This window comes from Neopelma chrysocephalum, unplaced genomic scaffold, assembly GCF_003984885.1.
Source record: "Neopelma chrysocephalum unplaced genomic scaffold, ASM398488v2 Primary Assembly neopelma1_135, whole genome shotgun sequence".
Lineage (NCBI taxonomy): Eukaryota > Metazoa > Chordata > Aves > Passeriformes > Pipridae > Neopelma > Neopelma chrysocephalum.
Genome location: NW_020897797.1, coordinates 1655897 through 1680845, shown reverse-complemented (window position 1 = coordinate 1680845; position 24949 = coordinate 1655897). Strand labels below are relative to the sequence as shown.

General features: G+C 50.6%; 1 protein-coding gene across 3 annotated transcripts in view; it reads right to left on the bottom strand.

Moving 5' to 3' along the window:
* Nucleotides 1-24949, bottom strand: part of SSBP3 (single stranded DNA binding protein 3) — a 55169-nt gene that overhangs the window by 13374 nt on the left and 16846 nt on the right. For all 3 annotated transcript variants that reach the window (XM_027698970.1, XM_027698971.1, XM_027698972.1), the window contains exon 5: nucleotides 4592-4681. In XM_027698970.1, the coding sequence (XP_027554771.1) occupies nucleotides 4592-4681 (90 nt within the window). The remainder of the gene's footprint in view (nucleotides 1-4591; nucleotides 4682-24949) is intronic.

Genomic DNA, 24949 nt, shown 5'->3' with positions numbered 1-24949 from the left:
TTCCTGTAGCCGCCTCAAAAAAAACCCCAACAACCAACCCCAAACAGCTAAAATGGCATTAGAGGAAACTGTTTCCAACAGCTGTTGGTGCCTCAACCTCCCCTTTGCTGCATTTTTTTTCTCCCCTTTATACTCCAGGGACTTCAGAATCCCAACCTGGCCCTTCGGACGGCTGAAGTTCGCTGCTGCAGCTGCTTCCTACAGGGAGTTTCCAGGCGATCAGATTATTTCCACTCTGTCTTTCATGAGCTCAACTCCTCAAACTTCTTGTAAAATATTAAAGATGGAAAATGGCATGAGCGATCATAGCTCTGCGTGTGTCAATTTATGTTTCCAGTGTAATTCACCACAAATGGATCATGTTTTATGGGCTACATACTTTCAGCTAATGGGGGAGTTTTGCTATTTAGAAACATTTTCAAGCACCTCTGGGGGTGGCAGAACAAGGCAGGATGGTATGAGAAGGCATAGCATCACTGCCATGAGATGGTTTCAAGTTAGCAACAGGGAGGCATCTTGTGTTTAAAATACTTGCCCCTGCCTGCCAGTTTTGATGTTAGAAAAAACTAAAATAAATTAGATGGATATTAATTAAAGCCATGCCTGGGTTTATTGGAGAGGAGCTTTATTTCTACTGAAGGAGAGAGATGTTTTGCAAGTTGTCAAGAAAAAAATAAGGTATCTCTGAAGGAGCCTTTAGGAGAGATGCTCCAGGTGCCTCCAAAGAAGAAGACCATGGTCGCCTTCCAGCACATGGTGCTGGGTGAGGACCTTCCTGAGAGAGGGCAAGGCAAGGCAAGGCAAGGCGAGGCAAAGCAAGGCAAGGCAAGGCAAATCAAGGCAAGGCAAGGCAAGGCAAGGCAAGGCAAGGCAAGGCTAGACAAGGCAAAGTAAGGCAAGGCAAAGCAAGGCAAGGCGGGCCAAGTTCCCCCGCAGACAGCGAAAGGCAGCCGTGGGCAGGAGCTCTGCCTCGCCTGCAGCTGGGGCTCCCAACTGCAGAAGCCTGGTTTTAAGGAATATGTTTAACACAAGCTCTTCAGGAAACAAACCCGTGTCAGCCGGAGCCAAGAACAGTCACCTCCATCTGGCTGGAGCACCCGAGAGAAAGTTGACTGCAAATCCCACCATATGCTCCAGACGCTTGGTACAAAAGCCTCGGGCATCCTACTAAACTTCCAGAAAAAAAACTTTCTCTGATGCTTGCTTTTCCTTTCCTCCAGCTTGTAAGTCACCTTCCTTCAAACCCTGACTGGTGTAGGCTGATACTGACTTCTGCCCCACAATTTTGGGAAGGGTAGCCTGGTTTTGTGGCTCTCGTGCCGCCTCGACGGAGCTGGCTGACCATCGCCAGCAGCATCCATGGAGCAGTGGGAAATCCCACTGAGGGTGGGACAGGACAGCTGGGCAGGGAGAAAATGGTGGCACATCCAAGGAGGGAGCAGGACAACATGGATCTCTTCCTATTGTCCCTGGCTTCACCATCCTCACCTCCATGGGTGACTTCACCCAAAGAGACATGCTCCAGGACACAGGGAGGAGAGGCAGGGAGTAGATGTAGGGGGGAGCCCCCTGGGCTCTGTAGCCCCCCGTCCTCCCCAGCTCCCGAGGTCTATCTGCATTAGGGGGCAGTGTGGGAACACGGAGCAGCCGGTGCTTTGTTTTGGTGCATCTCGGCGCCGAGCCGCTGATGCATAGCTAACGCAGCCGCCGACATTGATTTATGGTCAACTTTCCATTTCATCAGCACGCAGGGTACGGGGCGGCGCGGGGACTGCGCTGGGGAGAGCAGGCATGGCTGGGGGGGGCTGCTGACTGGGCCCCCTCCATTTATTAAGTGTTATAAAGGTGTGGTATTAACAGATTTCAATTTTTAATTTTTCTTCCTACATTTCCCTGGCACCCCCCTGCCCCTCCTTTGAGGGATCTGCACCCCGGCATCAATCCAGCTTTCAAAACAAAGCAGGAACACCTCTGATGACCTTTAGGAGGATGAGCAGAGGGTTTGTTTGCTCATCTCAACGGGACAAAGAGAGAGATTGTAATAAAAGCATCTACCCACGCTGGTCATCAACTCAGCCACCTTTTGTCCTGAGTGCAGCCCGATGCTGTGCTGCTGGCTGGCACCAAAAAATGCCCCAGTAACCCAAGAGTGCCATGGGCCTCTCCTTTTCCATCATTTCAGGAAGGTTTTGGGAGACTCTGGAGGCTGCACTTCCCTTGGCCCCTGGACTGATGGTCACTGCTGAGCCCCAGCATGGGGAAGGGACTCTCACTGCAAGACAGTGGCTGTGGATGGGCACTGCAGCCTGGAGTCCTCCTTGCTTCTCCCCTTCCTTGCTTCTCCTCCAAGCTCACTCCCATGGGTTTTTAGGCTGTTAAGTCCCAGGAACAGTACATATAATTTTTTCTCTTTGCCAAAGACCTCCAAATGTGCAAGGCTGGGGGAGTTCATGTATTCCCAGGGTGGCTAGTGCAACCTGAGGATTTCTACAACCTGAGCTTTGCTGGAGACTCCCTTCTCAGCTCCCCGTGTCACATCCCACCATGCCAGGAAAGGATCAGGCCCTCCAAACCCCCTCAAAAACTATCTGCCCATGTCCTTTGCATCTTCTGTGACCTTTTTGTTTTTGCCCTCTGAATTTCAGCACTATAATCTCCAGATAGGAAATTACCCTCAAGCTGTGACCTGCTTGCCATCGAGCCTCCAGCCCATGTCTGCAAGCGCTGCTCTCCAGCATCTCCTGAAGCTGGAATGAGCTCCAGCACCCGCAATAAATCAGGCTTTCATGGAGGCGATGTTCAGACTGTGTTAAAAGGTGGGATTTTTCTTCTCCCTTCCATCCCCGGGGCTGGGAGGAGAAACCAGATGTTGGAGGGCTTTCAGGAAAGGCAGGCTCTTGAGATGTCACATGTGAGCCATATGCACCAGCACCCGTCCTCTCTTCCCTCCGGCAGTGCTGGGGATGGGCAGCATCCCCCACACGACACCTGTACCAGTGTTATTACATTTCCTGAGTTTTCAGGATCCACCCCTGCTTTTGAGTCTCGCCTCCCCAGTGGCTCCTGGGCCAGCTGCATGGGAGGCAGGGAGCTAGGACAGGTTGTTTGCTTCTGAATCAGATCCTCAGTGCAAAAGTGCTACGGGAGGGCAGAAAGAAAAGTGGGGGGACAGCTTGGAGGCTGTCAACGGGAAGAGTCAAGACGGGAGCATGAGCAGCAAGTCTGGAGAGATGTGACTCCTCTTCCTCACCTTTCCCGCTCTGGGAAATCCAACCCATACTGTTGATGCCTTGCCCTAACTTCATGCCAGTTTTGCAGCCCTCGCATCTCTGTGTGAAGCAGAAGCCCCAAAGGACAGTCAGCTTCACCGCGGGGCGAGATCAGGACGTTTGGAGACACATTTGTTGGAAGCAGCAGCTTGGCACTCGGATTGCTGGCAGCAGCTATGACCTGCGAGATACCATCTCCGCTGTTGGCTTCACCCTGCGCCGCCGAGCGCTGCTACAAGATTCGCCTGTTTTAGGGTTCCCGATCAATATCGGATATTCTTACTTTGTCAGAAGCATGTTCAGGAAATAGGATCTCTCTCTCTCTCTCTCTCTCTCTCTCTCAAAAAAAAAAAAAAAAAGACAGGGCCCTCCTTCCCCCTTTCCACATGAGTGCAATCACCAATATTGGGCTCAGATATCGCCACAATAAATCACAAGCTCCTTATCGAGCCTGCCTGTCTACTGCCCGAGAAGTTCTCCCATATAGAAATCACAAGCCCACATTATAAAAACCCCAGCTTGCCAAAACAAATATTCCTTTCAACTCTTATCCCCTTTTTTTACACGAACAAGTGTTTTGTCCTCAAGAAGGAAGATTGTAAAGCACTGAAAGTTTGTGTCACTGCAAACTGGTGCAGCTCACACCGTGCAGAGAGACCCCAGAGAAAACCTCCAAGGTTCAAGTTTTGAGAATTCCTTTTCTGTGTGTTTGTTGATATCCTTTCAGTCAGCATCGCTCCAAACATACATTACCCCCTCCTCTGTCAGTGCTCGGCATGGGATAAGGAGGGATCGAGGGGACTTTGCTGGGTATTTGCTTACAAGGTACCTCCACGGCATTTTGGGATTTGGCTGGAGCCTGATCCCACTTGCAGCCACAGCCAGGGTTTGTTAATGCTTTCAGTGATTGCATTTGGAAAAAATCAAGTGGTTAACCAGAGGAGGGGGAAAAAGTTTCAGGAATCAAAATCCAGAATGTTTTCAATTACGCACGTCTGTTAAGACTGAAGAACAAATACAATCCCACCCCAAACACAAACCAAGCAGCTTTGGGAAAAAAGCTCTGAAGTATTTACTGGTTGTAAATACACAGTAACCTCTTCGAGCAAGAAAGAAATTTGCTTTAAGGCCACAAAAGATAGAAAGCAAACTGGAAGGACAGCAGGAACACAAGTTCTTCCTAGACAGGTCAGCTATGCAGACATGCTGCTTCCCCAGCATCCCCTTGGAAAAAAAACACAGGCATGACAGCACTGACACCCAGAGCGTAAGCGAACACGTGCGCGGTGTGGAGCCGAGCACCAGGAGGAGCGGCAGCCTACCTGGAAGAAACCGGGCGGGATGGGGCCCCCAGGCATCCCGTCGTTCGGGGGAATGTTTCCAAGCACAGGACTTGGGGCAGCAGCTGCGCTCTGTGGGGAACAAAACCAGGACAAACATGGTCAGAGTTGTGGCAAAAACACATTAAGAAAAAACAACCCTCTCCTGCCACATCGTGGGTCAATCAGCCTGGTCCCTCCGGAGCCCTGAGCATTGCTCCATGCTTCCTGAGCATCTTTCCCCTGTGGAGGAACCAGCTGAGGACACTCACAGCTGGAGGGGCACCAGCCTTTGAGACACCCATGGAGGAGATGGCCACACAAAACCTGGGGATAATTCTGGGATTTGTTTATTCATTTACCCAAGCACTGAGCCTTGTTAATTCAGCAAGGAGCCTCATCCAACATGTCATTTCAGGCAGAAGCTATTCTAAGGCTTTTTAAATGCTTCTTTTACCTCCCCCCCCGCTTGCTGATTCAGTCCTGTCCTCCAAAAATGATGTTTCCCTGACCTCACCAACATGCCAAGGTTTTATTATGCATTTCCAAATTCATCGCACTCGACCTGTGAGGTCACAGTCCCCCTCATGCCTCCCCAGGATGAGCCACCAGAGTGGCTCCAGCCCCAAAAAGGAGGGACAAGGGCAGACATGGGTTACCCAGACACCTTGCTTGCTCCTACTCAGGATCCTTCTTTGTATTTACCTCCTTGAGGCTCTGGGAAAGCACCAATGTGATGGGAGGCTCCTACCCTGAAGGAAAACATAAGGAAAAGATCCTTCCCTAAAAGCCACCACTGGTGACACATCCCTGCAGGGTTAGGAGCAGTACCTGTGCCTGCGCACTCCAAGTGACCCCCCTGTTCCCAGGTCAGCTACAAAGGTGCCTCAGTGACGTTAATTGCATTTAGATCACTGAACTCCTCCCTCCATGAATTTTTACGATGGATGTACCCACCTAAAACCATGGTGAAAAAATTTTCCACTGAGGAAATCCCATGAACAGCTGGGGCACAGCCTCCTCAGGTTTGGTTTTACCCAACAAACCCTGGGTCCTGAGAGCAGCTGAGCCAGTCCCAGCTTCTGACCACATCCGATGCAGTGACAACCACAAGATGTGAGCAGAGGGGGGAAGCCAGGCTGTCAGGACTTGGGCAGCCTGGAAAATTAAGGATTATTACTAAGTACTAAGGATTGCCAAGGCGGGTTTGGTTGGGAATCTCACTATTCCAGACCAGAAAGCCTTGCAGAGGCAGGAGAGCATCAGACTAACCACTGCCTTGTGCCTTCCTGGGGCATCCCTTGTGCCCCCTCCATCACACTTTTCAGCAGGATGAGTGATAAAGACCAGGACCAGGCTGGATAAGTGGTTGCTTTTCCCACCCCAGTATCTGGGAGCTGTAAGTGGAAGGTGATTCCCCAGTAAGAGCTCCCCTTCATGAAATAACCCGTATCACTACGGGGCCCTGCACCCCAAGGCACAGCCCATACCACACCCTCCCCGTGCCCCTGAACAAGGCATCCTGAGCAGCCTTCCTCCCATCAGCAGCAAAGGCCAGATCTGAGTGTTTTTACAGTTAATAAAAAAAAGTCCTGGCAGGAAAAATAAGCCTGCCCGTTCCAGGCTCTTTTTATACATCAGACGGCAGCAAAAATAGATGGGAGAGGGAGTGAACCCACTTCTCCCCCTCCCTCCATCCCCCCAAGTGGGTCAGCTATAAAAGTAAAACCAAATCTTAATCCAAGGCCATGAACATATTGCAGTTTCTCTGCAAAGCAGATGACGGTTCTTAATGCAAAAATATATAAGACCGAGCCCCAAACTGCAGCGAGCCCATTTGGAATTTCCTTTATTAAACCCTCTATCACGCAAAACACTTCTCTCCCAAGGCGGCGAGCGCTGCAATAAAGCTGCCAAGGTGATATTTTATGGTTTCAAGAGATTTCCAGCACACCATAATCCTTTGCTGGGGGAATCTCCCAAAGCAAAATGGATCCCAAAGTGGTGGGGAGTGAGAAGGGACATGGATTTGGGGATCCAGGGAGAAAGGACGCTGCCCTCCTCCTCCCCTCTGCAACAGGGAGCAGAGGGAGGAGGGCAGAGCAGCCAAAGAAAATCTTGAAACAAATGCCCATTTTTCCACAAAACCACAGAGTATTTTCCGCGTTAAACACCCTGAAACCTCACCTATGCCTTTGCGGCGTAAACGGGGATTTAAAGTTCCTCGCACATGTGGCGCTTGGCAGAACTCGGTAATTAAAAACCCGCAAGTGCCCTGAGCATATTGTAGGATGGGAGCCAAATTGGTCAGCCCTTGATGAATGATTTACAAGGCTGCGAAGTGACATTATATTTCTTTTTTTCATTCCCCTCCCCATCACCGCCGCTAAGGTAAACACCGAGGCACCTTTAGCCCCATGAAGCGATGGGAGCGCAGCCGCAGCTGGAGCAGTGCTATAAAACCTTTAGGGTATGCCAGAAAGAAAAAAGGGAAAAAAGACAGTAGGAACGAACTTCCCAAACCTTAAGGGTGAGCACAGAAACCCAAGGGCTTTCCAGCACCCATTTCCAGGACTTTTTTAGCCACACAGCTCCTCCCACATGGTTTATTTTCACCATTTTGGCTCAGAAACTCTTATTAGGGACTTTTGGTTGCAGTTTGCCTTCCAAGCCTCTTTCCTCAGGTGAATATCTAAAACCCACTAGGTCCCCGTAGACCAGGTACAGACAAAGTGGAGAAGCCGTGGAAGCCAGCAGGAGACAGGCATGGAACTGCTGTGCCACAACCTCCAAGCTGGTGCTGAACTGAAAGCACGTCCAGCCACATGAAGGTGCCCATTTGCATGAGACGCCTCAAATTTCCTTCCACCAAAATACATGGAAACCACTGCTAGAAATGAGCCGGGACAGCTCTGGCACTGCTGGCATGCCAGCTCATTTGCCTTTTATTAGATGGGAAATCTTTTCCATGTTAGAAATAAATATATATGCATTCCCAGGACATGCATGTATAGCTATATAGACAAACATACATATGGGGTTTTCTTTTCTTCTGCCACATACGTTGGTATTTTTCCTCTTTTTTGGTGGAAGCCAGCGGAATGATGACAATCTGTATCACCACATTTCGCTTCCAAACCAAAGCTCTCAGTTAACACACCGGCTCGGTACGCCAGCAGATGCCGTGTAAGCCTTTAAATCGCACACTAATTGCACTAATTGAGCTAACAGTCTCTGTTTCGTCTCCCTACCCTGAGTCAACCAGCGTCTTCTGGTACTGCTGTAGAGATCCAAGCTGTTGACTGTAGTGTTATTTTGTCAGCCATTAAACGATTCATCAGAGTCATTAATTGATTTATTACCGCTGCCTGCGAGTATAGCTTTGCAAATAAAGAAGGATGGAGGTCAGGAGGCAATGGAAATCGGACAAAACAGCACAGCCAGGAGCTGGGCACTTGAATTATCGATAGGAGCCTGCTCACGCAGGACCGCTGACATCAGGTTATGGGGGAAAAAATGGGGAAAAAAGGAAAAGATGTGCTGTTTGGCTGTGCTGCAAAGCTGGGTAGGTTCTTCAGCTACAATATATGCAGGATGCCAAAGGGCTATTAAAACCATCTTGTTTTCTTAACCTAATCCTTAAGGAGAAACCAGGTTATTCTGCTGTATTAATTGTGTTGAAGAGCAGCAGGGAAGAGGCACTGGCTGCACAGAGCAGTTCCCTAGCCCTTGGTGCATCCCTGCCAGCATTTTGGTGTCACCCAAATTTGCTTTCCCAGGCCGGCTGAGCCAGGAACATAACTCACCTCTGCTGCCCACAGCCCTGGGAGGAGCTGTGGGCCGGTGCTTTTATTTATTTACTTTCTTTAATGCAGGGTTTAGGTCTTTGCTGGGCGTGAGGGTTTGCTGCGAGCAGGGTGCGGCGAGCCGTTTCCTGCCCCCCGCCCTGCGGCACGCTCGGCCCAAGAGGAGCTGGGAGGCACTGCCGAGGCCCCGAGAGGGTTGTGGGGGCTGAATTTAGAAACAGAGCAGGTGGGTTGAAATCGCTGTCACCGCCAAAATGTTGCTGCTTCCAGCCCCAGGGTACCCACGTAATAAAAGGCAGCACCCAACAAGAGAGGGCTTGGGAAGGTGAGGAGCTTTCCAGATATGCTGTCCAAACGGCAGCTCTTGGGATGCTGCAAGGGAGTCCTCCTCGTCATCCCCATTGCTGGACCTTGAAAAGCACCGTGAAGGTGGGCTAAAGCACTGCACCCCTCCTGCAAGGCTCCCAGTGTCATGGTGAGACAACAACCTGTGGGGTGGAAGGGCACCAGTCGAGCCCCAGCTCGCCACCCACCCAAACCTGCCACACTTCACCAACACGAGCAATGGTTTCTATTAATCATCTGTGAAAACCAGGTTCTCACTGGCAGTAGTTACTCTGCCATTAAACACAAGCCGCTGTCCCCATCGCACGCTCCAGGCGACCAACTCCAGTTCACATGGGCAGCTGTGCAGCTCACCCCAGCATCCCACGGTTGGTTTTCACTAAACACTTATTTTTAATAAAAATAACCTCCCAAAAGTGGTACAAGGAGCTGGCAGGCAGCGGTGAGGACCCTCCTTTTGTGGGAAGCACCACTAGCACTGGCTGCTCAGCCAGCCCCAGTCTCCATTATTCCGGCAGCAAGATGGGGAGAGCAAAAATATCTTCACAGCACAGACCTAAAACCGAGCTAAGGATGGCTGGAGCTTTTTGGCCTCCAGCTGTTTTCCCTAGCTCTCCTCTCCAAAAGAGTAGACTGGAGGATTTTGGCTGCATCTCACCATGCAGCCACTGCGGGGGCCGCACAAGACTTGAGGGCAGCTGCCTCTGGTAGGAGCACATGGGGATGCTCAGGACATGCTGGTGATCTGGTACCTATCTGTCTCCTTTGATTTTATTTTTTTGCCTAGAGCACAGGCTTTGGAGCCTAAAGAAGAAATCAGCGTGTAGGTCAGGACTTAAGCAGGCTGCGTAAACAGGTAATACGGAATTTAATTGGACTCCAGTTAAGCCTTTTCATCTCATTAAAGCTGCCTTCATCTTATATAGCTAGGTTTTAAATTTAATAATAGAACCCTCCCACACCTCACAGTAACCCGATTAACGCCGGGGAGGACGACACGCTGACCGCTTCCTTGGGACCGAGCCCTCAGATCCTCTCCCACATCAGTCCCCTCCGCGGGTCGGTGCCAGCATCTGTGTTGCATCAACATGCATCAAATAAACATAACAACAGCCCACTGCAGATTCTGTGAGTGTGATCACCAGCCCACATGCCGGCAGCGGGCACCTACTGGGCACCCACTTCAAAACCACAGTGCCCGCAGAGCCTCTCAGGTGGGCTCAGGGTGTTTTTGGGGCACGCTGTGCTCCCCACATGGGGTACATTGAAGTCCATCCTGCTTCTTCCAGTGGAAGCCACTTGGCTGGATGCTCCAGGAGACAAAACAAACCAGTTTTGATTTATTTTAGGGTAAGAGAAGGTAAAAGGAGACTGGGATGAAGCTTTGTGTATTGGCAAGATATAAAAAAAAACAGATTAAATGGGCTCGTAGCAGTATCACCACACCACTCAAACGCCATCACTGCGCTCCTGTGGGACAACATGCTGTGCATACAAGTTCAGCTTAATTATACTTCTACAACAGCACAAGCTTTTTGTGCTTATTTTAAATACATCACCTGCGAGCTGCCCGGCACACAAAGCTCCAGCGTACACCCTGGCCAGGAACAGCCACGCTCAGCCACTTTTCCCCCTTCTTTATGCAGAAAGAAACAACCCCCAGCCCTGCATTCTCATTGAGCTTTAAAAAAAAAACCATAAAAAAAGGCACAACAGTTGAATAGTGTTTCAAGCTAATATGGAGTTTTTTGCTGGTTTTTTTTTTCTCCTCCCCCCTTGTAAAGGATAATCTGAGACAGCAGCTCCGGCCACGAAACAATAGGATTTTAATCTCTTAAGTCGGCGTCCCCCTTATCCCCGGGAAGGAAACCCCTTCAGTCATTTACAAGTTTGTAAATAAGGCTCTTGGTAGCATCTCGCGGACATCTGCTCCGCCAGCCCGCCAGCGTTCCTGCTAACATTTACAAACATCCTTCCACAAACACCCAGCGCGCTCTGCTGAGCTGGCTTTCTCTAAATATATCCCAAGGAAATAACTTGGCAGGGCTGCAAAAATTTCACAGCGACCGAATTAAAGGGGGGGCGGAGAGCGGGGGGATAAGGACGGGAGGTGTAAAACAGACTAAATGCAATTAGGCTCCGTTTTGCACGCACGTGTGTATGAAACGTTTACAAAGGGAAACTTGTGGGAAGTTAAGCTGGGCTTGCTGGAAGTGCTTCCCTCCTGACTTCGGAAGGGCTTTGCAGAGGAGAGCACTCCAGTGCTTCCCGCAGTGTGTTGGGTGTATGGATGCACCCATCCTCGGTATTTAGAGATGTTTTGCTGTAGGCAGCCTGGAGCCCTCCCTGTCCCCAGCTCGGAGCAAAGGTGAAACCGAGGGTCCCGGCTTTCCCACTGCCAGCAACTTCCTCAGCACAAGACCCATGTCCAGCCTACACCTTAAAACCATTGTGTGAACCCTCCCCACTACCAAACAGCTTAAATGGATCCTGTGCAATTAGCAGCCTGGAAAATGCTGTAAATACACAGGTATTAATTACTATCAATTCCCCTCTAATAATTCCAGCAACAGACAGGCCAGGCTCTTTTCCAGCAATCAATACCATCCATTTCAGGGTCTACCTGCCAAAAAAGTTATATAAAATAATTATATAAAATTTTCATTAGATAATGCAATTGCTTAGGACTATTAATCTACCGCTCATCTATCAGTGCAGGATGCTCGGCTCTGCTGAGGGCCGCCCGGGCACTGCTGCGGTGCAGCTCCTTGCACAGACAACCTGGATTTCCTCCTGCACTGGACACTTGGTGGTTCCACCTGCTCCTGATGTACCTACACAAACTTTATACAAAGCTTACAGATTAATTTCAGATTTTTAAAAAGTATTATTATTTTTAAAACCCATATGGAAATGGCCCCAGCACACAAAGCTGCTGGGAGAAGTTTGCTGGTGTTTTCTGCAAAGTTGTGATGGTTAAATTACACGGGACTTTACTCCCGGTGATGTCCCTTGCTCCACGCTGCTGTTGTTGAGGTGTAACTATGTGGGGCTGCATGACTCTGCTACCAGCCTTTGAAAAGATCAGATTAAGGAAAAATACTGCCTCTCTCTCAAAAAAGTAGTAATAATTTGGTGATGAGGTGCAAAGGGAGGCTGCTGGCATTGGTAGCCGGACTTCTGCTTCCCAGTGCCTGCACAAATCACCACTCCTCTGCCTTCTGCCTTCTTCCAGATTGAAACTGCCAAGCGAATTTTGGAAGGGGTTGTACGAAAAGTTAAACTGGCAATCTAAGTTAAAAAGGAAAAATAATAATAATAATCCGTGACTTTAGAAAAACACCACACCATGTGCATTTGAAGAAAACTAGTTCTAACTTGTCCAAAGGATTAACTGACAACTAGCGAGGATATTACCAATCCCATTGGCTAAACACCCCAGAGGCATACAGTGTCCAGCAGAGATTTCCCTATTAAAGATGGGCACAGATTACAAATATATTTTTAAATTTTTACCACCTTGTGTTTCAGCCAGTTGATCTCATTGGTTGCTCTTTGCAATCAAAAGTAATACAAAATAAGCTGCCAGTTTGCATGGGGAGTCAGCGATGTCTGATACCTAACCCTCATCCGGATCCAGGGAAGGGGATGAGACTCCCTTTCCCGGCACCTGCCTTTGCAGTGCAGCAGGAAAAACTGAGAAATCTCTGGAAAAACATCCATTTCCATTGTTTGGGCAGTGGGATGCTGTGGGATGAAGCACTGACACTCCAGCACAGCTTCCAGCACTTCCCACCCCCAACCCAGGCAGAGAAGACCAGGCCCCAGATTTACCCCACGGGAAAACATCACGGTTTTCTCCATCCTCTCCTGCCGCGGGGAAAGAGAGGAGAGAATTAATGCAAATACTCCCATTCTTGTCATGCACTTGAATGCCAAAATATCCCATTTGCTTAAGCCTATTTTACTGTGAGCAGCTGCCCTGGTATTATTCCCCGACACCAAAGGCAAAGGGCAAAAGAAGTTGGTCCGGAGCAGGTGAACACCATCTGCCTGTCCCTGACAAGATGCTGATGGCCACCATCTTCGTGTAATAACACAAAGCCCATCTGAACGCCTGCGAAAGGTTACGGCGGTGCTTTTTAAGCGCTTTTTAAGCGCCGCCGTAACCTTTTGCAGGCGTTCGAACGGGTTTTGTGTACCTACGGAGGCGGCCAAGCATCCAGCCCTGCTTGCAGCGGCCCCTGATGGATTTGCCTGCTGATCTGTGAAGAGTGAAGTTTTTTCCACAACGAGCTTTTTAGGAAAAAAAAAAAAAAAGAATAAAAAAATCCCCTTCTCTAACAAAGCTGCAGGTTAACAAAAAAGAAATCATCATTTCTAACAAAAGTGGCTCTGTTGATATTTGATGATGCTTTGTAGCACCTTCTCTGTGCAGCAACTTCCATGACAATATGCTGTTGGAGGGTTGGAAATGCTTTAAATCGAGGAGGAGATGGCAGGTGACTTAACCAAGGGCTGTGAGTTGCTGCGCGGGTACAAAGTCCAGCACGCCCTATAAACCCTGGAGAGGTGGATGGGGAGGAAGGTGGTGGACTTTGCACAGGAGCAGCCAGCACTGCTGTGGCCAGACACAGGGCAGCCTGTCAGAGCCCTAAATTAACTGGGATGGATGGACTTACTGCGAATTTGAGGGCTGTTGTATTTGGCAGGAATGACAGTGATGGGCTTTTGTTCTCCCCATCACCCCAACAGCACCCTTCCTATAGGACTCATCCTAAAGGACCCATCCTCCTGGGAGCATTGCCATGACTAACCCACCACGTTTCTGCACCCTTGACTCATCCCAAGAAGCCAGCATGGACCTAAAGTCCTCTATGAGGCTGCAGCTGTGCTCCAAGAGCCAACCCAGTCCTCAATGAGCCATTGTTGGGACAGCAACACCATGGTACCATGAGGAAAGCTGCTGGCAAACCCCAATCCCAAGAAGGCTGGGTTTTGTGACTGAGTGATGACGTAGAAAAGCCATCATGCCTCAGCATGACTCCTACCATTTCCAGGGTGATGTTTCAAAAATGGTGAAACTATTCTGCCCTCCATGCAGCCCTTTCCACTGACATCCTGCCCAGGAAAGGAGCCACAAAGCATCCTGCATCCTGGCATCCATGCAGTGTTCTGCTGTGGAGTTGCAGAGCATCCTGCACCCCTGCATCAGTAGTGCCAACTCTCCCCAAGCACTGGATGGCCACCGATGAGGTCACAACACATGCGGCCTCTCGAGTGCTGTATCCCAGGCTCACCCATTCCTGGTGAGTGGGGTTATCCAAGCAACATGGACTGAGCACCACTGATACTCTTTCCAGGCAAGCTGAAAGCTTGAGCAAACAGCTTGGGTTTGAAATGCATCAAGCTCAAGGGAAGGTGCAACATGTGGGTGTGAGGCGGTGGCAGGAGGAAAATCCCAGCTCTCCTCATCACCTGCCAACACAGGATCCAGCCCAGGCTGTGGCCACTGCTTTACCCCAGCAGCACCAAGACCGAGCTGTGACTCCAGGGGCATAGACAAAACCAAAGCAGTGCTAATCATCCCCAGAAATCATCCGTGTGCATCTGCCAAGGATCAGAGATGAGGATTTTTGGGGAGGGGGGATTGCAGCAACTTTCCCCTCCTCTCCACTCATCTAATCCTCCGGGCTAATCCCTTCCAGCCATATGGAGCCCTCACATCCCAAATCTGTTCCCAGGCTGCCCCCTCCCACCCTATACGCCCCTGGGAGCAATGCTTTGGACCTCAAAAGTGGTGTATGGATGGGGAAAGGGTGCAATCCCCCTGCTCCAGACGCCGGAGAGTTCCTACAACCACTGCACACACAGAGTTTCTAATGAAAATTCACATTAAAATACCCTAAACCCACGCAAGCACAGCCCCATGTCTGGTGTTCCCCCGCTCTTTTTATCAGTACAGTTTATTGCAGTTATTTGTGGGTGCTGCCCCCCAAAAAGACTGTTTTCCAGGTCTGATAATTTCTTGAGGCATTTGCGAATTAATAGAGCAGCTAGAGCAAAGGACAGGAGGAGTATATCTGACGTAAGCCAGCGTGTAATTCAGTGATGTTCCCAAGAACTGGTGGCTTTCTCCACAGTCAAAAAAAGCCAGGGGCTAAGCTAGCTTGGAGGGGGAGCAGATCTTCCCTGGTAGGCTGGGATTTCTTGGGAGGGGGAGGGTGAATGGGAAGAGTTTAATTTCCAGGGCATTTTAACCATTTTAGCATGTTCTGGAGGAGAAGAGGTGCACATCCATGGGATGAGAGGGAATTCACCATACCACCTTGCCTCACGCCCTGCTTTCTCTTGTCTGCCCTTACCCAGGGCTTGGAAACACCGCTCCAAAGTGGCCCCATATTTTATTTACCTAATGTCAGCTCTCTGCATTGCTTTGGCATTGCTGGCAGCAGCAGTCCAGGCACAGCTGAGCTGCAGGACTTCCCTGTGGAAAAGTCCCTCTGGGGTTGCACAACTGACAAGCTGCACATTGGGCTAGGGGAGAATTTCTGGTAAAAATACGGGTTTTAAAATAGTCACTGTTTTTTGCACAGAGCGGTTTGGGTAGATGCAACTCCAAGCCTCATTACTCTTAAAGCTTACAAAACGTTAATTATTTCTCTTCTAAGAGCACCTCTCCCTGTCAAAACACGGTGGTTAATACAAACCCCCCATTTATGAACTAGATGCTTTTTGAAGCTGGCTCTGGAGAAACCCTATAAAACCAGCGTGCAAACCCCTACCCCCTGACCCAGTAATAAACTGGTACATGAGGCAGGAAAACTTAAAGTCTGGAGAGCAAGGAAAAAAAAAAAAAGAGCCCCAGGCTTTCAGACAGTAGAGAGGGGGAGGGAGCACAGTGAGAGCGCTGAGCATCACTGCAAGGTCTTGTTTAGACTGGCAGCGCCGGGAAAAACCCAGTTACAGAGCCAGTAAGTGGAGTTCAAGGGATGGACCAGGCCAATGAGTGGAGGGAACATGGGCATGGTGGTCATGGCCATGGACTGCTGATGGAAACTTTCTGATGGGCTTTTTCTCTTTGTTTTTTCACACTCGTGACTGAACAGCTCCTTCACTCCCCAAGTCAGAACTGCTCTTGCAACACCCGGATGCAAAGCCCAGGCACACGCCAGCCAGTCGACACTGGTGGCATGGTCCCAACAGCACCCTCCTCTCCACGGGCACCAGGTTGTGGCCCCATCTCTGATGTGGACCCTCCCTGGTCCCCAAAGCTAAGAATTCCACCCACAACCTCCTGGCTCTGAAGGCTTTGGGAGCAGAACACCTCCAAACCCCACAGGGAGCGGCAGGCAGATCCTGAGCTCCCCAAAAGGCAGAGGATGGCCCATGGCACTCCAGTTAGGTATTTTATGTCTTGGTACAGGCTAGAGAGAAGACTCTCTGACTGCCCACCCCTCCTTGGGCACTCTGCAGGTTCCTGAGTACCGGTGAAGCTCTGATGGTCTCAGGGTTTTCCCCCTCCCCTTGTCCTGGTGGGAGAGAGCACCCATCGCAGCAGCCCCCAGCACCCATAAGAATTTTGGTGGGCAATGGCCTCTCCCGGGAAAACTCTTTCCAGCTGCAGCTTGGAAATGACATGAGGGACGAGGGGCCTTTGTGCAGGCAGCACCCTGCTAAGCCACACAAAGCTGGGAGCAGGGGGGTTCAAAGGCTCCTGGTGCAGGGAAGGGGCCCCTCCATCTTCCCCCCTCCACAGGCACCGGCTTTTGTATCGCCTTGGCCGGATTCACTAACTCCCCTCCCGGAGCTGGCTGGGGCCTCCTCCGCCTGCAATCCCTGCGGATTTTACCTCCGGGCAAGAGCAAGGGGGGGAAGAAAGGGGGGGCAGCCCAGTGCCTTAAAAGAGCCTGGTAAAAACAACAGACTGCAGTTGGGGGATAGAGACACGATGGCTTTAAAAAAGCACACCGCCGAGGAGAGTTTGATGGCTCTGCCAAAAGGAAAGAAGTGTCTTCCCACTTGCAAACAAGAGTTAATTATAGAAAAAAAGGCCCAGGAAAGTGTTAAAACCATCTGTGCCATGAGGAAGAGGCTGGGGCTGGGCGGGCGAAGGCAGCAGCGCTGACAGCTGCTGTGTACAGGCAGCCTGGACTGCTCCCCCTGCGCTCCCCCGGCACCGCACCGTGCCCTGTTATCCTCCCACCCTGCCATCCTTGTCATGACATCCTCCTGCCCTGCTGTTCTTGCCTGTGCCATCCTTGTCGTACCACCTTTCCACTCTGCCATTCTTGATGTGCCACCCTTGCCCTGCCATCCTCCTGCTCTGCCACCCTTGTCATGCCATCCCTGCCATACCAGCCTTGCTGTGCCATCCTCCTGAGCCAACGGTGTTAGCAAGCACAGGTCCTACCTGCCCTAGCATGTACTGTGGGTCCCCAGCAGGATCCCCCCAGCAGCCTCCATCCTGCAGGGATGCACAGGGCAGGAGCTCCAGGTTCATCAGAGAAAGCCACCACTAAAACCCCCAGGTTCTTTTAAGCCCCCAAAGTGGCCTGGGTGGCACAGAAGGGACATTCCCAGGAGGCACAGGTTTGCCAGGAGATCCATCCTAAAATTATGTCCCACTGAAGCATCACACCGGTACATCCCAAGAGAAAGACCTCCAGGCACCCGTTTTTACCCCAAACCCTAGTGAAACAAGGCCCCAAGCAATGATGCCAAGTGCCCTGCATTGCCTCATCAGGGATGAGGATGGACGTGCCTCCTGCCATGGGAAGGAGAGGATCCACAGGAGGCCACAGACCCGCTGCAGGGCTGCACACACCGCCTGACCCCGCAGCCGGATCCCAACTGCTTCACAAATATTTACCTAGCTGGTTTTTAAACAAACCCCAAATGCCAGAGAGTTTAAAGTCCACGTCCTAAACAGCTCCTGTCTTGCTCTTGCCTGCCCTCAGGTCTCCAGCCGCCTGCCCAGGGAGCCTCCAGGCTCCTGCACCCTGCCCCGACCCTCAGGTTTAAGGAAACTGCAGGCAGCAGCAGACAGGCTCCTGCCTGGTCTGGTAGCCAGGCCAGAGGCAACACTTCTGCCTCTGATTTTATTAGGGACATTCAGGCTGGATGATGCCTGAACACGCAACCGGTGCATTTCAAAGAAGCCCTCATGCTGATGAGCTTGCATATAGATTCATCGCAGAAAATAATTAGCCATAATTAAGGGCTTCTGGTTTATGGCTCCAACAATTGTTTAAACAGCAGAGCCCTGTTCAAATTAAGTTCAGGACTCACCAATAAATATTTCTTTACCATGCTATGGTTCAGTTTCAAACTCTTGCTTGGAGCAGCCAGCCTGGGCTGCTTAGATTGGGGCCAGAGCTGCTTCTCCTATGAGCAGGCAAAGGAGCTGCGTGGTTGGACCCGGCACCAAAATCACTCTATTTTGAAGCAAAAAATTACTGTGGGTAAGAGAAGAGAAGATGGAATGACAGGATAAAACTGATGGGAGCCGGAGAACAGGAAAGTGGATGAAGAGCAAGAAAGTTCCGCCAGTGGGCAGATGGCTCTGAGACATGACATGGCACCAATGCTCATGGCATGGCTGGATCAGCTGGCATTTCATCTCACCAGGTCTGAGTTTGAGGCAGTTTGAGGTTCTTCCATGTAGCATCTACCCACTGGGCCGGCCCTGGCCCCACCTGCAGCGCTCCCTCCCTATGGACAACATATGGCACGTCTCACCTCATTAGAGACATAACTAGCAGAAATAATAAGCAAGTCTTAACATAAAATCTAAACTACTGCGCTAGAACAAGCTCTTCAGCACTGAGCTTTCCTAGTGTCTCACACCAAACCCTGTTCCAACATCCAGCTGTGGTCCTGCAGGCTGCTCGTCCTCCACAAAACCAGCCTGGGCAGTTATCAACTGGGCAAAGCAGAGTTAAACATGGAGATCAATATTCACATCAAGGCAGCTTCTGAGAGGTTTCAGTTGGTTAAGTAGCCTTGAGATTTTGGCTGGGGAAGGCAGTGCTGCTGACGTGGCCGTAGGTGACTCGGGGGTCATCTATACAATTGTGATCTCCGGAGGAAGTTGCTGACGAGAGGGAATCATAGAATCATTTATGCTGGAAAAGACCTTTAAGAACATCGAGTCCAACCACTCCCCCAGCACTGTCAAGCCCACCGCTAAACCATGTCTCTAAGGGCCACATCTACACAACTTTTAAATCCCTCCAGGGATGGTGACTCCATCACTACCCTGGGAAGCCTGTTCCAACACTCGACAACCCTTTCGGTAGAGAAAATTTTCCTAATATCGAATCTAAACCTTCCCTGATGCAACCTGAGGCCATTTCCTCTCATCCTGCTTGTTCCAGCAGCCCCAGGCTGCAGGAACTACTCATGGGTGGAAACCTGCAAGCAGCTCCACAACACATACGCTGAAGGTTTACTTTTTTTCCACTTTTTAATTAATACCAGCCCTCTGTTAGCACTGGCAAAGAGGTGTGCCACTGTCTACCAAAAGGCACCATGCTGTGATGCAGTCTCACCACACTGGGATTCAGTTCCACCACATTGGACCAGGTAAAGGACAAGAAAAGAAGATTCCACACAATGGCCTGCGTAGGAGTTCTGTCCCCAGCATGGTGGGGACATCACTTGAGGCTGCTGGCCCTCAGCCTGGAGAGCTTCTCCTCTCCGAGGCAGGTCCCGAAGCCACCCCAGGGCCACTGAAGAAAGGCTAGATGTTGCTGCAAACCAATAAAGTCTTTCCACTGTTTTCTTTGAGGAAAATGGATGATTTCCCTTGTGTCTGCTTCCTCCAGCAGAAAAAAGCTCAAAAAGTCGAGGTAGCAAAACCCCAATGCTGCTCTGCCGCCCAAAAGGGCATCTTCACACACATTTGGTGCCTCCCCAGAGGCACAAGCCAGGAGCGCCGCTGGCTCCTGCCAACTGCAGGGTTTTTCCAAGTATGATCTAGGAGCACCGTGGGAAGCACGCAGGGAAAACATTCATATCATAAACCAACTCCACTTCGTGACCTGAACGTTTTAAGACGTAGCAGGAGCCTTTGTACTGTGGCCATAACTGCAATATATCAGTTAGCCATCACTTCCACCAAGATCTAGCGCTCTAGATCTCACAGCAAACGCTGACTTAAAGACCCATATCAAATACATTATGATACCACTGTTTCCCGTTACCCACGCTGATGATTCAATTAATTTAAAAACAGCAGTGAAATTTCATTTCACCATTAACCCTGCAATCCCCGGCAAACGTCAGCTGGGAAGGCAGCAGCCACCTGCCCAAGTTTGGATGGACCAGAGGGGCGGAGGAGAGCAAAGGGGTCAAAAATGAGGAAATACAGATGTGAGAGGAGAAATGGGGCAAGCCCTTTGAAAGGGTAGAAAGCATAGGAAAGTTTGCAGGAGAGATGGGACAGGGAGTGGATGAGGGGTTGCAGAGCAGCGCCTGCAAAGGGTTTTATTTGAAACAGGTTCTTGCAGGAAAGGCTCACTCTCCTCCTTGCATCAGGCACTGCTTGAATTCATGGGGTCCTGCACAACTCCAAAGGCAAACACGATGCAGAGCACAAAACACACTGGCAGACACCCTCCAAAAGGATAACCGCCGGAGCCTGCCCGGGTCTTGCCTTGGATCCATCAGTAGGGCCAAGGGTTAACAAGAACCATCAAATGGAGCGCAAGCTGTTCTTTCAGGAGGGTAAAAGGCTGCACTTTTAGAAACCTGCAGTGATGGTTTGCACATAGGCTCAGGTCTCAGGACAAATGGGGTTCACCCATGGCTTCATCAGGCAGCCCAGCTTACCGCAGAGGAACAGCACAGAAGGGACACGGCCACCCGACGAGCTTTCTTCCCTGACACGTGGCCGGAGAAGAATAGTTAGCCCAAGCAGAGCTCTCCCATCTGCTTTTGTTTTCCACTCTTCAGTCCCGGGCTCCGCTAAAGCCCCTGAAGTCACCGGGCATCTGTTCTCCTCCACCCATCGCAATCTGCCAGGCACCGCCGCTCTGACAGCCATCCATCACGCCGTAATACGCTGACCACGAGACCCAGTGGGACATCATTTTCAAGTCAAATGCAGCAGTTAGCATAAAATAAAGCATTGCCCTGGTTTGTTGTTTCTTTTTCTTTCCTGACGATCCCGCAGCTGCAGCTAGGGACTCAGTATGCAACAAAAGTGAGGGGGGAAAAAAGGCACAGGAAAATGGCAATTCTACTCTTCTGAGTCATAACAATTATGACGTTGTGATAAGAAACGTTTTCTATGAATTTTTAAGTACCAGTAATCCTGTTTTGCAATTGTCCCCCGGGAACAAGGCGACAGATTGAATGGGGCTGACAGTTATTTCCATCCTGACGAACACGGCTCCGACACGCCGTCTCCTCCCTCCAAACTTCCCGGCCCGGCATTCAGCCCACCACTCCAGCTTGCTTGGTGGAAAGAAGGTAGAGTTGGCTTGGCCACTGGTGTGACTGAGGACATTCCCAATAACCCTGTGAAACCACTCCACTGGCCCCAAGCCCCAAGCATATACTTATTTGTGCACCCATAAAGCAGAGTTGCCCTCCAACAGCACACATGGGGAAGAGATGCATCCCATGAAGCCCCTTTTCCTTGTACACACAGCTATGCTCTCAAAAAACCTTCAGCTGTGAGCTATGAGGTGAGTTGAGCATCTTGGTCCCTCCTGGTCCTGCCATAGCAAACACCCTTGCGAGGGGTCCAGGGAAGATGGGGATCAACAGGGAAAAGCATCACTTGATGGTTCACTATTTGAGACTCCAAAATTTCCAGCACCACTCTAAAACCCTGCAGATTTATCTCACTGATATAGGAGAGAAGGCGGCAGGCAAACACACCTTTTTGTTCAAGTCTTTCAGACCGGGAACAAAACCAGTTCCTTTTACCTCTTTTGTAAAATGAGCACCGTCATCAGAATCAGTGCCGAGGAGCGAATTTGTTTTGCAGAGGATCAAATAAATAATGGATGACGAAGGAAAGCTGCCACGGCGAGACTGCTCGGGAGATGCTCTGCTCTAGGCAGCCTTTCCCGATATGCTCCTTCTTACAGCTCCTCACACTGTCTCCAGCTCCAGCCCCAGAGATGCTCCACAAACCTGGGTACCAAGGGGTGCACTGGCCAAAGCAACACGCTCCAGGACATCAGTGCCTCAGGGCTGTTGACTTTGGCAGCCCATACATACAATAGAGATGTGTTTTAATTGCTGGTAGACAAGGACAGAGATGTGGGATGTGCTCCTGCAAACCAAGAGCCCTGGAGCTTGAGCAGCCTGGCGCAGAACAGCATCCCCAGAGAGAAGGCCCGCTTGCTGTCTTCCAGTGCTGGCCATTCTCAGCCACTAGCCTGTAAGTCCCAGTCCTTTCAATAATCTGTTCTTTTTAAAAAGGAAATACTACATTTCTGCTTCCCTGCAAGCAGTCACCCTATGCCTCTCCCACCTCTGCCCTGGGATGGCTCTGTGCCACCACACCAGGGCCCAGCAAGAGCAGGGATGATGCCCCCCGCCCACCTAGGAGGGAAGCCTGGGCCTTCAGTGCTCTATAGTCAGAAGACATTAAAATCAGTCTGTCAATTTAGATGCAAATTTATTTTAGATGTGACAGAGGGTTTACAGAAGAAGGTGTACTAGATGCTGTTTGCTCCTGCTGAGGCTGTTGTGATTTGGCTTCTAAGGGGGCTGGATGAGTGTTGGGATGGGTGAGCTTGAGAGATGGGTGCTGTGAAACAGAGGCTTGCACCTCTGGATCAGTCCCTGGCTGAAACCTGGCTCCACAATGACCAAAATCCCTTAGTCTGAAGGCTGTGCAAGCTGCTGCTGTCGGAGAGGTGCCTACCACCTCAGCACAGAAGCCTACCACCACAGCCCCTTCGCACCTCTTCCCAGCAAGTCCTCCTTGGTAAGATGCCTCCAAGACTGGCATCCTTTGTTTTCTGCTTTGTTTTCGGGGCAGCCTCCCTCCTGTCCTCCTCCCTGTCCCCACCACTACCGCCCCAGGGCCAGGGCCAGGCTGCAGCCCGGCAGGTCCCTGAGGCGGTTTCTCAGAAAGCTTAACCGTTTCTGCAAAAACTTTGGGAGTTTGGGCCAATGGCAGGAGTTTCTTTAATCAACTCAAATGGCATTTTCTGCAGATAAGTCTCCCACTCTCGGCCGCCAAGAAAAAGCCAGTCGGCCGGCAGCAAAAAAAAAACAAACCAAAAACCCCAACACAACCCCCCCCACGGAGTCTGCAAAGTCACCGCACAAGCTCGCAGGGTGATTATTTATAGCCTTTCCCTCTGCAAAAGCCAAAAATAATTGTTCCAGCCCAATTAATGAATTTCTGAACGCTGGGCTCAGGGGTAGCCACCAAAGTGCCGCACTCCAAGCTACTTGCAATGTACTGGGCTCTGGGATAACGTATTTAAGTAGGGGGGAAACTTATTGTGCAGGAGCAACTGCAGCCAGAGAAGAGAGGAGTGAGAATACGAAAGCAACAGCCCTGCAGACTCCAAGGTCAGTGCAGAAGGAAGGGGAGGAGGTGCTCCAGGCACTGGAGCAGAGATTCCCCTGAAGCCTGTGGGGAAGACCATGGTTAGGAAGCTGTCCCCTGCAGCCCATGGAGGTCCATGGTGGAGCTGAGATCCACCTACAGTCCATGGTGGAGCCCACACTGGAGCAGGGGGATGCCTGAAGAAGCCTGTGGCCTGCAGGGGACCCAAACTGGAGCAGTTCCTGAAGGACTGCAGCCCTGTGGCAAGGATCCCCACTGAAGTTTGTGGAGGACTGTCTCCCACGGCAGCGATCCCACACTGGAGCAGGGGAAGGGTGTGAGGAATCCTCTCCCTGAAGAGGAAGGAGCAGCAGAGAAAACTGTGATGAATTGACTGCAGCCCCCATTTCCTGTCCCCCCTGTGCTGCTGGTGGGAAGGAGGAAGAGAAAATCGGGAGTGAAGTTGAGCTGGGAAGAAAGGAAGGGTGGGGGGAAGGTGCTTTAAGATTTAGTTTACATTTCTCATTACCCAACTCTGATGTGACTGGCAAAAAATTCAATTAAATTTTTCTCAAGTCAAATCTGTTTTGCCCATGATGGCAACCGGTGCGTGATCTTTCCCTGTTCTGACCCTGCCCCATGAGCCTTTTGTTGTATTTTCTCTCCCCTGTCCAGCTGAGAAGTGACAGAGCAGCTTTGGGGGGGGGGCACCTGGCATCCAGCCAGGGTCAACCCCACCACCTGCAAGCAGCACCTGGTCAGGTGGGATGGCTAAAGGCAGTGGGCATCTCCGGAAAGCCAACATGCTGCTGGCACAGTGGCGCTTCCTGGATGCCAGGTTTAGGAGAGGAGGACGTGTCTTACAAACTACTCTCCTCTATGGAGTTGAGCTGGGGCTCCTAAGAGGTTCCCCAATAAAAGGCTGGACTCTAATAAGCTTTCACTGCAGCCAGTGCTGAACCTCAGAAACCCCTCTGAAGGTCTGACCATGGTCACTGACTGGGAATAAGTGTGGGAAACATTGAATTGGGTTCCTTCTATCCTGTCCCAAAGCCCAGCATGATCAGAAACCTTCTGCAGCCCCCTCAGACACCTTCCCCAGTCACTTCTGTGCTCCCTCAGCTTCCTGTTTCTCCTTACAAGCCCTCTGGTTTTGTTTGCAGAGCATTTTTCCTTCTCTACTGGCTCAACCCACTCACGAGGCTGCTGCTCCTTCTATCAGCAAGTGAAGAGGAGTGACTGCATTTGCATGGGAAGAGGTGGGGGGAAGCATCAGGCATCCTCTCCAAGTTCCCAACCTCTGCAAACCTTTTTTAATAGAAAAAAAATACTACATTGTCCTGGTTTTGGCTGGGATAGAGTTAATTTTCTTCCTAGTAGCTGGTACAGCACTGTATTATGGATTCAGTACGAGAACAACGTTGATAACACACTGGTGTTTTGGCTGTTGCTAAGTAGTACTTACTCTCAGTCAAGGACTTTTCAGCTTCCTATGTTCTGCCAGCAAGGAGCTGCACAAGAAACCAAGAGGCAGTATGGCTTGCACAGCTGACCCAAACTAGCCAAAGGGATACTCCATAGCATGGACTGTCATGTTCAGTATATAAACCGGGGGGTGTTGGCCAGAAAGTAAATTACCGCTCAGGGACAGGCTGGGCATCAGTGGGTGGTAAGGAACTATGCAGT